The sequence below is a fragment of the Eurytemora carolleeae genome, unplaced genomic scaffold (assembly GCF_000591075.1).
Source record: "Eurytemora carolleeae unplaced genomic scaffold, Eaff_2.0 scaffold801, whole genome shotgun sequence".
Classification (NCBI taxonomy): Eukaryota; Metazoa; Arthropoda; class Copepoda; order Calanoida; family Temoridae; genus Eurytemora; species Eurytemora carolleeae.
The window spans coordinates 24,049-39,614 of record NW_019396729.1 but is presented as its reverse complement, the minus strand read 5'-3'; the positions used below and the strand labels follow the sequence as shown (position 1 = coordinate 39,614).

The following is a 15,566-nucleotide window of genomic DNA, read 5'->3' as shown; positions in this document are numbered from 1 at the left end:
TCTAGCCGGGTGAGCCCGAGATGGGGGGGGGGTAAAGGGAAGTTAAAAGATTTGTTAAAGGATTAAATAACCCTCCACTTAAAAGTGTGTTATCAGCAAAACTCCTCTTTTAAAACCTTTATAATCGCATTAATAATGATGATGATCATACTTTAATTTTATATTTAAACATTTTATCATTTGTGAGTTGTGGCGGCGATTTTTTCTGAAAAGGCAGTTTTCTACATTAAACCGAGCAAAAAAATATTTAAGATTTTTTTAATGGAAAGGGATACTGAACAAATGAATAAAATTAATAAATGAAAGAAAGAATTCAAGGTTGAAAAAAACAATAATTGAAATATTGAATATATGCTTTTAAAGACGAATAAATAAATTTAAGCATGAATAAATGAATAATTAAATGAATAGCTGAATTAAACAATTGATAGATTCATAAATGAATGAATAATTGACTCGCAAGTGTTTCTAAGGCATATGATGTTCTTAGATTGATGCATGATGAATAAATAAAGAGATTCACGAATAAATGAATAAATAAATAAATGAATAAATGAATAAATGAATAAATGAATAAATGAATAAATAATAAATGAATAAATAAATAAATAAATAAATGAATAGGTGAATAAATTAAAGGATGAATGAATGAAAGGATGAATAGATAAATGAATGGCTGGCTAGTGTTCCTAAGAGGGTTAGCAGATGATGTTGTCAGGTTGACCGTAAACATCACATCCGGGGACAATGTGGCAGAATAAACCGGAACAAACTTAAACTGAAAATATTCAAAAATTAAAAACATGAAATATTATTTTTTAAACTATTTGGCCGATTTGCCTCAAATCTGGATTGGTGACATCGGTAGAACCACGGGAATGTCCTTACTCTAATTAAAACGTTCTAAGTTGAGTAGGTTGACTTTTATAGGTAAAGCTGGGGTCTTAAGTTTGTGTAATAAATAATGTTGTTGACCTGTAAAGTTTCTGTTCTTCTGTGGAAAGGATTTCCTAGATTACAGGAAATAGAAACAGCTGACACAAGTTCACAGAGTACATCTTTAGTTTCATCAGATCTCCCGACATAGGTGAAAATTTCACTGAAAATAAATTAAATAAATTAAAGATTGTTACTAATTTATTAATGACGTCATTACTAAGACACAATCTTAAGAACTTTTTAATGCAGTCTAGTTGCTAATTTTTTTTCGAGAAGAGCCTGTTTAGATATTTAATTAAAAGAATTAAACGAATAACATAAATTAATGAATTAATGAATTAATGAAGAAATTAATTGATGAATTGATGAATTAATGAATAAATGAGTTAATGTACTATAATGAATTAATATATAAATGAATAAATGAATTGATAAATCAATGAATTAATGAATTAATTCATTAATATATAAATGAATAAATGAATTGATAAATCAATGAATTAATGAATTCATGAATTAATGAAAAAATGAATTTATGAATCAATGAATTAATGAATTAATGAATTAGTGAATTAATGAATTAATGAATTAATATATAAATGAATAAATGAATTGATAAATCAATGAATTAATGAATTAATGAATTAATGAAGAAATTAATTTATAAATTAATGAATTAATGAATTAATGAATTAATGAATTAATGAGTTAATGAATTAATATATAAATGAATAAATGAATTGATAAATCAATGAATTAATGAATTAATGAATTAATGAAGAAATTGATTTATAAATTAAAGAAAGGATGAATTAATGAATTAATGAATTAATGAATTAATGAATTAATGAATTTATGAATTAATGAGTTTATGAATTAATAAATTAACGAACTAATGAATTAAATCAATGAATTAATGAATTAATGAATGCATTTAGATTAAGCCGACTATAGAAGGTAAAAGTGTAAAAGATAAGACCATTATACTTCATACAATTCATTCAACTCTATAACATTTCTCACTTGTATTAAAGATGTTATATTTACTTTTCTTAGCTTTCAAAAGCTTTCTCTTTTTCTTTTTCTTTTATATTATTCCCTCTCTTAATTTAATCCTTCGCGTTTCTTTATATCTTTCTCTATTCTCTTTACTTCTTTCTTTTCATGATTGATCTTATTCTCTTTCGTTTTTCTCTTTCACGTTTTTTCCTCTTTCGTTTTTTTCTCATTGAATGGGTTAATAAAATGATTAGCGAAAAGATTAATGAAGGGATTAATGAAAAGATTAATGTAATGATCAATGAAAGGATTTTATTAAAGGATTAATAAAAGATTTAATGAAGGGATTTATAAAGGGATTAATAAAAGGATCAATGAATGGATAAATAAAAGGATTATTGAACGGATTGGAAAAAGGATTATTAAAAAGATAAATGAAAGGAATACCAATAGGATTAATGGAAGGATTAATGAACGCATTACTGAAACGATTTAATGAAAGGAATTAATGAAAGGAGTAATGAAAATGTTAATAAAAGGATTAATGAAAAGGATCAATAACAGGATTCATGAAAGGATCTATAAAAGAATTAATGATTATAAAAAATGCAATGCACCTGAAATTAAGCATAGCGGATGCAGTGTATGCAGGATCACCAGTATTTGATATTGTTAGATTTACCACCAGCTCCCTGCCCTCTCCTAGTTCTAGTCCTAAATATAATAAATATAAAAAATATGTAATAATCAACAGTTCATAAAAGGCGCGGGCGTTTTCTTTTTTTGGTTCAACAAAAAGTAATTGAATAATTATCTAATCTTATATCTTTTCAACCTGATGAAGATAAAGTTTACACCATCAAGTTACAAAGAATTACGGATGAAAAAATAGCAGTTTGTGAAAATTTACTTTCTAATAAAAGGGAGAGCATATCGTGCACAGACAAAAATAAAAATGCGCCAAAAAAGTGGTGAGCGTGCACACCTCTAATCTCTAACAATGATTGGCATCTTCTTGTTAAGATTAACGCAAGAAATGGATTAAAGGATTTAAGAATGGAATGATCAGAAGAAATGTGTAACTCAGCCAATTAAACAGTGATTTCAAGGATAGACGATGAATAAAAAAATGAATTAATAATTACAAAAATTAAGAAAAAAATCAATGGTTAATTGTTATGAGAACATTTTTTCAAACCAATGACAAAAAATGTATCCATTCATCATTTTTTAATACATAAACAGATGACAGAAATGATTTTTGACGCTTATATGGGGGATAGGGAATTAATCTACTATTCTACTAATTTCTTTTTATAAAAATACAAATCTAAAGTTTATCTCCACCAAATGATTGTATGAAATTCTACCTTCTCCATTTATCTCTAAACCATCCTCTCCAATCAGTTTAATCCCAGCAACTAAAAATAAACAATTCACATGCATTTAACCTCAAATTTAATAGTGTCCATATTGGATTTCGAAATCAAGCTTTCCTGAGTTTAAAAGTTTTCACCTCGTGACATGAGCTTAACTTTAGTGATATTCACGTCAATGATAATTTAGATTTTTTGAACATCGTATATTTAGATAAAAAAAAATATATGTTTGGTTCAAGTGTCACAACTTTGAACCTAATAGTGGTCCCTTTGTTCCAGTATAAGGGAGATTCACACTAAACTAAGCTAGTAGGGTAGGTCAAATAGGTCAAATAGGTCAAATAGGTCAAATAGGTCAAATAGGTCAAATAGGTCAAATAAGTCAAATAGTTCAAATAGGTCAAATAGGTCAAATAGGTCAAATAGGTCAAATCGGTCAAAATGGGCGCACCATCAAAGTTGAAACCGGGGGTGGGTCCGGGGTGGGAATTCAAATTGACCATTATAGTCCACAGTGGATTAATGTGAGTAGGTACTCACCAAGATTAGATTGACAGAAATCATCATCTCCACAATCCAAGTGGAAGGGGATCTCTAGCTCCTTACTGGCCTCCTTCATGTTCAGGATAGGAAACTAAATAGATATATAGATAGATAGACAGACAGATAGATAGATAGATAGATAGATAGATAGATAGACAGGCAGATAGATAGATAGATAGATAGATAGATAGATAGATAGATAGATAGATACCTGGTTTATATTAGGAATGATATCCCCCTGTATTGTCGGCTCATCCTAAACATTTAATAATAATTAAAAATTAACATTTTATCAATGAAAACGTTTTTTTAAGTCGGTAGAAATCAATTAAATCAAAACTTTCAATAAAAGAGCAGTATCAAAAATTCCAATGAAATTTGACACCAGCTATTTTTCAACGTTTTAATAAACAATTAATGAAATATTATAAGGATAGTTGAATGGCGTTTTTTATAGTCTTACAGTAGTTTAAGTTAATCAATAAGTATTGATGTTATTCGAATTTATCATTATTTTAATGTCTTTAAATTGACAAAAGAGGCAAAAACTTTCATGCATAGGACATTTTTCTTTAATTTAATTACATTTGATACATTAAAACATCCTCTCATATTGTTGTGTGTAATTTGTTTGTACATGTAATCCCTTTAAGTTATGTGTTAGTAAAAAGTCTCTTCACATTTTTGTTTTAAATTATCTCTTAGAGTTTGTACATGTAATCCCTTTAAGCTATGTGTTAGTAAAAAGTCTCTTCACATTTTTGTTTTAAATTATCCCTTAGAGTTTGTACATGTAATCCCTTTAAGCTATGTGTTAGTAAAAAGTCCCTTCACATTTTTGTTTTAAATTATCTCTTAGAGTTTGTACATGTAATCCCTTTAAGCTATGTGTTAGTAAAAAGTCCCTTCACATTTTTGTTTTAAATTATCTCTTAGAGTTTGTACATGTAATCCCTTTAAGCTATGTGTTANCCCCCCCCCCCCCATTCTTTATAAATAAAAACTTAATATAGCAGCGCATAACGTAATAATTCTCAACTTTTTTGTAGAACTGGCCTGTTTAAAAAAAATTATTTTCATTTAATATTTTTGCTAGCATTTTGCTGATTATTTTTGCAGATGTTACATATTGTTGTAAATTCAAAAGAACTGCAGTTTTTCAATTAAATTAAACTGATAATCCATTATTGAGCCACAAAGATAACAAACAATTCATTATTGAGCCACAAAGATAACAAACAATTCATTTTTGAGCCACAAAGATAACAAACAATTCATTATTGAGCGACAAAGATAACAAACAATTTATTATTGAGCCACATAGATAACAAACAATTCATTATTGAGCCACAAAGATAACAAACAATTCATTATTGAGCCACAAAGATAACTAATAATTCATTATTGAGCCACAAAGATAACAATTGGGGAAAGACAGTTACGTCAAATGGCTCCCGAACCTTAAATGACGTGAAAAAATGCATTTGCGGCAACGTGCTCCCCAACAGTTCTCCCGAGCCCTCGCCCAAATCCTCTAACAATTTTCAACCCCATTTCAATCTGGGCTGCAGAAGCTATTTGAGTGTGGTTGCCCAATCCCCCCCCCCTTTTCATAGCAAAAATGTTATCTGATTATTATTACCGTTCCAAGGGAATATTCTACCAAAAACCGTATTGGAGATCTGATATCAACTGTACCCTCCTGAAAAAAAAAATATTAAAATATGTGTTTGCACTTTGCAGATATTATTTTGCGCAACAGAGTTGATTTTGAGCAATTTTTCTAATTTCATTTAGTTGAAAAAGACCTTTTATTAACGATCGTATTACTGAAGTTTACCTTTAAATAAACAAGTTCTTGAAAACATCCATCCAGCATATATTTCCTTACTTGAACTCTCTTCTCCATTGTATGGGTCAGCTCCTGCTCAAACAGATTTATTAGTTCCAAAATTGACCACCAGGGGATTTAGTAATTCAATAATTGTCCACCAGAGGATTTCGTATTTGAAAAATTGCCCACTAGAGGATTTAGTAGTTCCATAATTGTCCACAAAGTGATTTAGTAGTTTAATAATTGTTCACAAGTATAATAGTAGGGGCAGTTGATCAATAACATTTTGCTGTAGGGTTTGTAATACAATGTCCTAGTACAGTGTAAAAGTATTTATTAGTTTGATAATCTTCTAGGGGGTCGTTTGTTGTGCAGTATTGTCCCGAAACAGATTTTATGTAGGGGGTAACAGTTCAAAAATGTTCGCCGGTGGATGTTTAAAGATTTTCTTTAAAGTGGTTAAGTTGTTCAAATATTTTTTGTTTTAAGTTAATATTATTCTTAAAACATCAATAATTAAAATCAAGATGATAAATTCCAATTTCCCGTTTTTGGAGGGATTAGATTTTGTTTATCGAGCTTGCTGGTATTTTTAGTTAGTTAAGTATATATAGGACCACACAGGTTTATACCTATATAAGGGTAGGTCAAATAGGTCAAATAGGTCAAATAAGTCAATCATATTTGAAATTCAATTACCGAGTATAGGTATGGGGTGTAGAGGGTTAGGTTTTTATACCCAGTTACTTACACGGCGTGCTTTACGTTTATGATGGGAAGAGGGTGGGGAGGGGTGAAAGGAGAAAAAGGAGGGAGGACTAAAAGAGCTAGAAGGATTAAAATTTGAAGGGAATTAAACCATGGATCACATAAATTTCAACCAGTTTGACTTTTTTCTTGATTTCCATAATTTTGTTAAACTCTTTATGAAGTGTATTCGGTGTAAATTTGTATATATATAATAAATATGTATATATATATATGTAAATATATACATATTTTACAAATATATTTTTACTGATATACATTTATTTTATACGGCCCTTAAACTATAAGTTTAAGATGCATATTTGTATGCGGGAGGTATGCAGGTTAATACCCTAAAAGTGGGCAGTCTTAAAACTGCATAAAAACGGTTTTAATGGTTAAGGGTTTGTAATAATTTGTTTCTCAACCAGAATTCTTTAAGGGTTGGAGGGAGGGGCCGAGGGGCCGGGAAAAGGGGGGGGGTAGAGGGATTTTAAACCACATTAAATACACAAAAAGTTAAGAAATAAAAAATATAAACTTTGATTTTGAATGCGGTGGTAGGCGATAATATCAATATAATGAAGACGACTTTTTTATTTCAGTTTTTATTATTTTTTCGAATTACAAGTTTACAAGTAATTAAAGAGAAGCTTTTTTCATTGACAGCTTCTCTTTGTTTCCATTTTTGTGCATCCAGGCTGTTTAAAAGCTTAATAAAAATCTAAATTGAATTCAATAGTCTTCTTATTATCTTGATATAATCGCCTTCCATCATAGTTATTTGATTTTTTCCAAAGTTTTTAAGTTTTTTGTTTGTTTTTGCTGGTTTGGTTTTTACATTCTATTTTTTTTATTATTTTTTAAGTTTGTTTCTGTTCTGTTTGGTTTGGTTTGGTTTTTACATTTTATTTTTTTTATTATTTTTTAAGTTTGTTTCTGTTCTGTTTGGTTTGGTTTGGTTTTTACATTTTATTTTTTTTATTATTTTTTAAGTTTGTTTCTGTTCTGTTTGGTTTGGTTTGGTTTTTTCATTTTATTTTTTTTATTATTTTTTAAGTTTGTTTCTGTTCTGTTTGGTTTGGTTTGGTTTTTACATTTTATTTTTTTTAATTATTTTTTAAGTTTGTTTCTGTTCTGTTTGGTTTGTTTGTTTACCTTGGTATTTGTATCAAATCTGACTCTAGAGAACTTCCTTCCTCCTGGTCATTTATATTTCAATTTTTACATCAATAATAATGATACTCTACAGAATTAAGAATGTGAAGATATCAATGCAAAATATGATTGACCAAACACCAAATAATATTTTAAAGTTTGTTGTGTTTTTTTAGCTTGCCTAGGTAAGGTTTCTGGACAAAATCTAAAGTTTTGCCCCCCAAAAAAATCGACATTTCATAATTTTGAAAATGGACCAATTCAAACAAAACAAAAAGTATAAAATTGTTTTCAAGAAATGGGGCGGAAAGCGAGTTTTTATGCTCTAAAGTTTGATTTATTTTCCTTTGAAAACTTCAGCTGTGATTTTGTATTTGAGCAGAGTGGTTTCGATGTTTGGCGGGAAGTTTCGAATTTGAAAACAGGACTCAAGCTGGAAACAAACCTAGAAACAATAAGAAATATTGCAGATTTTTATTATTTTGTTCGTGCAAATCCCCGAGTTTCTTCCTAGAATCAGGTCACGATTTTTAGAAAAATCATCAATTATTGGGTGACATTACTTGTTGCTAAATACATATATGAACTACTTTGATAAATCTTTTCTCCCAATATTAGACCTTCTTGTACCAATATCATTTGTACATACTAAACAAATTTAAATTTCTTTTCCCCAGACTATTGGACAATGTACAGGATTGCTACAAAAAAGTGAAAGAGTTATAACGACCTAAGGCTCTTTTTAAATACCATATTGGGAACTTTAAAAACGAATGTCTTCGTCTTAAGTAATTTTTCAAATGTTGCTGAACAATCGGCAAAAACTTAAAGCAATTCGTAGATCTAAAAACTAACTAATTTTAATACGATTTTTTAAAGTAACACTTTGCATTTTGGGTTTAGTGAAAAAAGTTTGAAATTAAAAATTAGTTCCAATCTATGATTTTAAACTCACTAAATTTAACCCAAGCAACCCCACAGGCCATTTCCCTGTATGCATCTTGCATACATTGCACATATGCATTTAAAAGTATACATTGTTATCCAATTGCATTCTTTCAACAAAATCATATGGCAAGGATTGACAACAAGACCCCACTTCTGCTTGACCGGCCTGCATCGTAATTCGTAATTAAACTGTTTGAAGAAAACTCAACATTTTGGAAATAATATCCGATTTATTTTTTAAAAAATTTGAAATTGCACACAGTTTGTTTCGAATACATCCTGAAAGTGAGATATTTTTAACATTGACAACAACTTTCGAATTACAAAATCGTGAGGGATTATTAACAGTGTAACTCACTAGGTCGCAAAGCCGTAAAAAAATTCGCATTAAATAAACTTAATATTTACAAGAGATTTGTGAACTCTAGCTGCCCAACGATTTAAAAAGTTTGTCACGAGAAATAAAAAATCATTTTTCATAATATAAAACATGTCCCAAGTGATATAAAACATGTCCCAAAGGATATAAAACATGTCCTAAGGGATATTAAACATGTCCCAAAGGATATAAAACATGTCCTAAGGGATATTAAACATGTCCCAAAGGATAGAAAACATGTCCCAAGGGATATTAAACATGTTCCAAAGGATATAAAACTTGTCCCAAGGAATAAAAAACATGTCGCAAAGGATAGAAAACATGTTCCAAAGAATAAAAAACATGTCCCAATGGTTATAGAACAAGTTTCATATGGGATATAAAACATGTCCCAAAGGATAGGAAACATGTCCCAAGGAATATAAAACAAATTTTATATGGGCTATAAAACGTGTCCCAAGGGATAAAAAAACATATACTACCTCAGGTGAGGTTGGGTCCATGTCGCAGCCCGGGTTGGTCGGGTTGACCTTCATGGTTTTATTTCCAAACCAGGTTAGTATATCAATCACAGGCCTAAAGACAAGCAAAATTCAAGGAAAAAAATAATAATAAAGATTGTTAAGGAAATGTCAAATTTCGATGTTTTTTTCATGTTTTTTCATAAATTGCAATGATAACTTGTTACCTGAATCAAAAAAAAATTTGTTTAAATTAATTAAATGTCTCTCAAATTTGAGGGTTTCTTTTGATTTCTTTCGAAATTTTCTCGATTTTTTTTTTCCTTTATCTTTGCAACCTGGACCATTTATATTTTGAATTATGAATTGTGCTTGAACAAATAGTCAAAGTCTGAAATATCAAAGATTTCCACCAACATAATGCAAAGATATAGGGATGCAAGATTAGAGTTTCGGATAAGAGCCCAATACTAATATTTTATCTTTCTTAAAAGGAATATAGTCTTTGCAACAAACTCTAATTTAATAATCACTATATCTTTGCAACGCAATGTTGTAGACCTTAGATAATTTCTGTTGGATAAAATAAGCTAAGTTTAAAATATCAAAGGTTTACAAGATCAAGTTGCAAAGACATAGGGATTAGAGTTGTGGCAAAGACGCAATTTCTTTCTATTGGAATAAACATTTTTATATTTTTATTTTTATGACCTGGATCTAATGATGACAGCAGCATCACTAGCATAAGCTCCAACCAAGATATCTGTATGATTATTCATATCCAGGTCTAGTCCACCTGAACAACAGTCAAATTCAGTTTTAGAGAAATTAATTTAATCATTTTGTACAGCTACAAGTTCATAGATTACTAAATCAATAAATAATATTTTACAGATTTATACCTCCTTAAAGGGACCGTTAAATGTTTAAACGTATTTTTTTAATGGTAGAGTACGGTTTTGAATGCCCCTTTATAAAATAGAGGGTCATATGAAATTACTTCCCCTTTTTACACAAAAAATGCTAACAATTTCACCAGCAGATATATAGACACCCCCCCCCCAAAAAAAAAAAATGTTTAAAATACCCCCCTTCCCTTCTCCTGAGTCCTGAAATGTTTACAATGTTCATGTTTGTGCAATTTTGTGCATGTTGTTCTCTGCACTTTGTGTTCACTGCAACTTCTTATTACAACGTAAAGCAATTTTGTAAACGGGGTTGTACATAATTTACTTAATAAAAACCCTGTGCTTTAAAAGCCCATCGGAATCCATTTAAATAAAAATAATTGTCTGTTTTATTTTGCAATTTTTTATGAAGAATATACACCCCTGCAACTACCCAATTCTCTGCGGATGGATTTGCACATGCCATTTTTTGGGCAGAGAACGTAAAACAATGTTTTTAGTTCCAGCGAAAAATATTTTAATAATACCTATTACAATTTTGAGTTCTAACATTTATCGATGGAATATATCATTTAAACAATTATATTTCTCTCTTTTAAACTTGATGTGACCATTCGCTTTGAGATCGGGCGTTTATATTACTAGTGCTCTGGTGGGCAAAAAGTTTACTTTTATCGTTTTACACCTTTTTCAGTTCCTGTTATAAACTCATTTAAAATTGCAACTCATAACTTAACTGATATACAGACGAACACAGAAAGGGGGGGGGTGTAAAGGGGGGAGGGAGGGACAGTAGGAAAACAGTTATTTCAATGGTGCGCGATTCTCCATTTTCTTTTTTCTTCTGCGATTACGATTTTTATTTTGAATTAACAATCATAAATATCTTCTTACACATAAAATAATTTTACCATTTAATTTTGAATTTTAATTAAGCATCTGTTTACATAAGACATAACCAAAAATAACATAAAATTACTAATTGAGAGAAAAGAGAAGGTAAAGTAAAAAGAACTTGCCAGAAAGAGAATACCCGAATGTACGAATAGGCAGGCCAGGAAGATCTTCAGACCTAAATTAAATTAATATAAAGCTTGTTAGTGCGTCTGTACGATAGGGTGTTAATACTTTTATCGGATAGGATGTTAGTATAATGTATTTACGATAGCTCGTTAGTACGTCTGTATGATGGCTTTTTAATACATTTATACAATAGGGTGTTAGTATAACACATGTAAAATAGCTCGTTAGTACGTCTGTACAATGGCACGTTAATATGTCTTTATTTTAGCTTGTTAGTACATATGTACAATAGCTCGTTAGTACGTCTGTACAAAGCTCGTTAGTACGTCTGTAACACTGGAGCTCATTAGTATGACTGAACAATAGCTCGTTAGTACGTCTTTACAATAGCTCGTTAATATGTCTTTATTTTAGCTTGTTAGTACATAAGTACAATAGCTCGTTAGTACGTCTGTACAAAGCTCGTTAGTACGTCTTTACAATAGCTCGTTAGTACGTCTGTGCAATAACAATCGTTAGTACATCAGTGCAATAGCTAATTAGTAGGTCTGTACAATAGCTCGTTTGTACGCCTGTACAATACCTTGTTAGTACACCTGTACAATACCTTGTTAGTACGTCTGTTCGATAGCTCGTTAGTACGTCTGTACGACCATGAAGTGTTGACCTATACCTGACTATTTGAGCAGGTATGGTATTGAGTCCGTCAGGACCCCCGTGGTAAAGGTAAACTGCCCCTCGGTCCTCATAAGGTGCCCCTGAATCCGATTCAGTCAAAACTTTTTTTAAATCAGATTCTGAGAGTGCCATCTACAATTCACAAAGGTACTCTTTTCTATCTGTAAAACCATTTATTTATCGAATACGAGCAAAAGATAAATATATTACAACTGTAAATCGTGTATGGCCTGTAACCTGTTTTAGTTTTAATTATTAAATATCAAATAGCAATATCATTAGAATATAAAGAGAGTTTTAGATATTTTAATTAAAAAAGTTTCATTCCAGTTTTTGATGCATGAAAAACAAATCTTTTGATATTCTAAGGTTTTATTGTCAATTTTGATTTTGAAAATCTTGAATCTAATAATTTGGGTGCTGACTAGTTCCTATGACGACATCAACAAATCCGTCGGCATTCACATCACCCGCCGAAGATATAGCAAACCCGAAGCGGGATTCTGGACCCCCGCCTCGCAGTATTATCGGCGGTTCTTTCGGGTTTAACCCGACCGCCGAGTTTTTGAAGTAGTAAACTGCGCCCCCGAACTCTCTAAATTCGGGATTATTTTTTATTCTTTTCATTTTAAGAATGTTATGCATCTCTCCAAAGTCTTGAGTATATAATATCAAATGTTGAATTCAATTTTAATAAAACGTTTAATTACAGTATTTTTAAGACAATTAAAAGGGCGTAGCCTCTTTCATAAATTTGGCAATATAAGAATATGAATGAAAGAATAATAAAAAGATAATTAAATTGATGAAACTAATAATAATAAAATGATTATAATCCTTCCTCGAATGATAAAAAGGTGCGGATACAAAAAGGTCGGTGAATCCGTCGTTATTTACGTCGACTGCGGCGAGTGCGTATCCGAACTGTGACGCAAATGCGTCCCCCGCCAAAACCAGCTGAACGTTCAATAACTCACTGTGACACTTGACAAATATCACAACCTGAACAAATAAAATATGGTATTTTTTCGGTTGTGAGGGAATTTATAACATTTAATAGTTCACGTTGTGGGATGAATAAGTTGCTATGTCCACCTGCTATTAAATAAGTTATATAAATATAACTTTGTCCTATCATATGCGTGCGAAAAAAATTTTGTTTGGATTATTACTTTTTCTATATGTTTCTCAAAATGAAAGTATTTTAATTTGAAAGTAAAAATTCCGGCAAAAACTTTTTCGCACTTAAATATGAATAGATTTTAAGGGTTTTAGTTCGTTATTTTGCAATTTTGCAAGTTTTTAGCAAAATGTTTTTAAAGACGACCTAGTCCTAACAACATATTAGTGCACGGCTGAACATTAGATAGGATTAAACGTTTTACAATTTAGAACTATGTATTAAAAATTTTTCAATAAAAATGTTTTGTTCTTTTTCTAGAAAATGAAGGCGCGAAGCGTTCTGGAAGATCTCAGGGAAATGCATGGGGGGGGGGTTGTATGGAAGAAAATTGCATAGGAGGGGAATGGGGGGGGGGGTGTTAAAGTCTTGCTCAGGATTTATAACCATCAAGTTAAATTGTAAATTATAATAAGTTTAGTAGGCAATTAAAGATATATGTATAATTGTTATTCTAGTTTATGTACTAAAGAGTAAATCCTGAAATTTCAAGGGAATGTAGATGAAATTTCAACTGACACTTCATTTAAAAATGTACATGTCAGATTACTGATAGTACACTTGAAACCCTCTGAGTAACCATGTACTGCAAACTAGATAGTAGGAGAAAGTCTAAAAATGTATGCAAAATTACTGGTACGATATGTAGACCTCGTTGAGTTTCTTTAGTTTTGATTTTACGAACAAGTGTGAAAAAAGAAAATATATTCTCCTACATATTATTTTAAATACGTATACTGTCCTTTAATAACTGTTTCTCCAAATTTAAAATACCTCTATCTATACTCTCCTTAAATAATTGCTTCTCCAAATTGAAAATACCTCTATACTCTCCTTTAATAACTGTTTCTCCAAATTAAAAATAAGTCTACTATCCCTTTAATAATTGTTTCTCCAAATTTAAAATACCTCTATACTGTCCTTTAATAATTGTTTCTCCAAATTTAAAATACCTCTACTATCCCTTTAATAATTGTTTCTCCAATTATAAAATACCTCTATACTGTCCTTTAATAATTGTTTCTCAAAATTGAAAATACCTAGGGTTTCCATTCGCAAAACTTTTGCGCAATTTTTGCGGAACGAAACGCAAATCGCAAAAATAAAATTTGCGCGAAAATAGCGCAAATTTTGCGCAAAAGATTTAGCCATTTCGTGGAAACCCTAAAAATACCTCTACTGTCCCTTTAATAATTGTTTCTTCAAATTGAAAATACGTCTACTGTCCCTTTAATAACTGTTTCTCCAGATTGAAAATACGTCTACTGTCCCTTTAATAACTGTTTCTCCAAATTTAAAATACCTCTATACTCTCCTTTAATAATTGTTTCTCCAAATTGAAAATACCTCTATGCTATCCTTTAATAATTGTTTCTCCAAATTGAAAATACCTCTACTGTCCCTTTAATAACTGTTACTCCAAATTGAAAATACGTCTGCTGTCCCTTTAATAATTGTTTCTCTAGTTTACTAAAGAATAAATGCTGGAATTTTACAACGTGTTTAAATAGGTTTTCCTCCAGAAAATAATCATTTTAAAAAGTCGTGGCCGGGCTTTTAACGACCTTGTTTGGAGAATTTTGAGAAGCAATCAGGGGTTTAAAAGCGGGCATTAAACTGATAATACTACGAGGGGTCGAGTAATAAACTGTCTGCAGTATAGGTAAAGGTAAAAATTTGAGGAATTCAGGGCGCCCCACGCCACGCTATTTTTCTAGTCTGAAACCAATAGATCTTTAATTGGAATCGGATTTGGGAATTTATAATTGGAATTTTGAAATCGGGAAATTAGGATAGCTGTTTAGATTTTTATAACAGACACAATTGGCATTATAGGAGCTTTTTTAAAGTATTATATAGGACCTTTTTCAAACGCTGGGGCCATTCAAAAGTAATTGTACCAATTTGGTTCAGCCGTTTTGACAATCCAGACAGTTTTAACAAACAGATAAATGGACAAATTGATATATTTATGAATTACTTAGAAACAATCTTAAAAAAAATGACGTCATATATATTTATAAATATATATATAACTATAAAGCAATTATCAGAGCAGGTTAGAAAACATTCAAACATTCGAAACTAAACTAATAAACAAAAAATCCATAGACATAAGAGATTCCGTTCCCTTTCCCTTACGTATAAATACGTTTGTATCTACAGGGTCCTCATCATAATTTGATAAATAAAGTTTTTCGAGTATTTGCGTATTTTGGCGTTAGAGCGTCCCATATCTAATATAAGTGTATATGTGTCTGTGTTAGGAATTAAATTTAATATGTATACAAGTCTGGGCGGTAAACTAGAAATACCCGCCTAAGGCTGGATTTTCTAACTTTTTAAGATTTTGCTTTGCACTGGTGGTCCCCCCCCCCTATAGCCCATTC

General features: G+C 30.6%; 1 protein-coding gene across 1 annotated transcript in view; it reads right to left on the bottom strand.

Annotated features, from left to right (window-relative positions):
* LOC111707885 (integrin alpha-PS1) overlaps positions 1 to 15,566 on the bottom strand; it is a gene marked incomplete at its 5' end in the record, with an annotated part of 46,034 nt that overhangs the window by 7,863 nt on the left and 22,605 nt on the right. The window contains 16 exons of the mRNA XM_023481068.1: positions 690 to 778; positions 976 to 1,099; positions 2,556 to 2,652; positions 3,309 to 3,359; positions 3,858 to 3,951; positions 4,072 to 4,116; positions 5,503 to 5,562; positions 5,701 to 5,784; positions 7,600 to 7,643; positions 7,945 to 8,044; positions 9,409 to 9,502; positions 10,099 to 10,183; positions 11,315 to 11,367; positions 11,992 to 12,076; positions 12,428 to 12,591; positions 12,838 to 12,998. Of these exons, the coding sequence (XP_023336836.1) occupies positions 690 to 778; positions 976 to 1,099; positions 2,556 to 2,652; positions 3,309 to 3,359; positions 3,858 to 3,951; positions 4,072 to 4,116; positions 5,503 to 5,562; positions 5,701 to 5,784; positions 7,600 to 7,643; positions 7,945 to 8,044; positions 9,409 to 9,502; positions 10,099 to 10,183; positions 11,315 to 11,367; positions 11,992 to 12,076; positions 12,428 to 12,591; positions 12,838 to 12,998 (1,430 nt within the window). The remainder of the gene's footprint in view (positions 1 to 689; positions 779 to 975; positions 1,100 to 2,555; positions 2,653 to 3,308; positions 3,360 to 3,857; positions 3,952 to 4,071; positions 4,117 to 5,502; positions 5,563 to 5,700; positions 5,785 to 7,599; positions 7,644 to 7,944; positions 8,045 to 9,408; positions 9,503 to 10,098; positions 10,184 to 11,314; positions 11,368 to 11,991; positions 12,077 to 12,427; positions 12,592 to 12,837; positions 12,999 to 15,566) is intronic.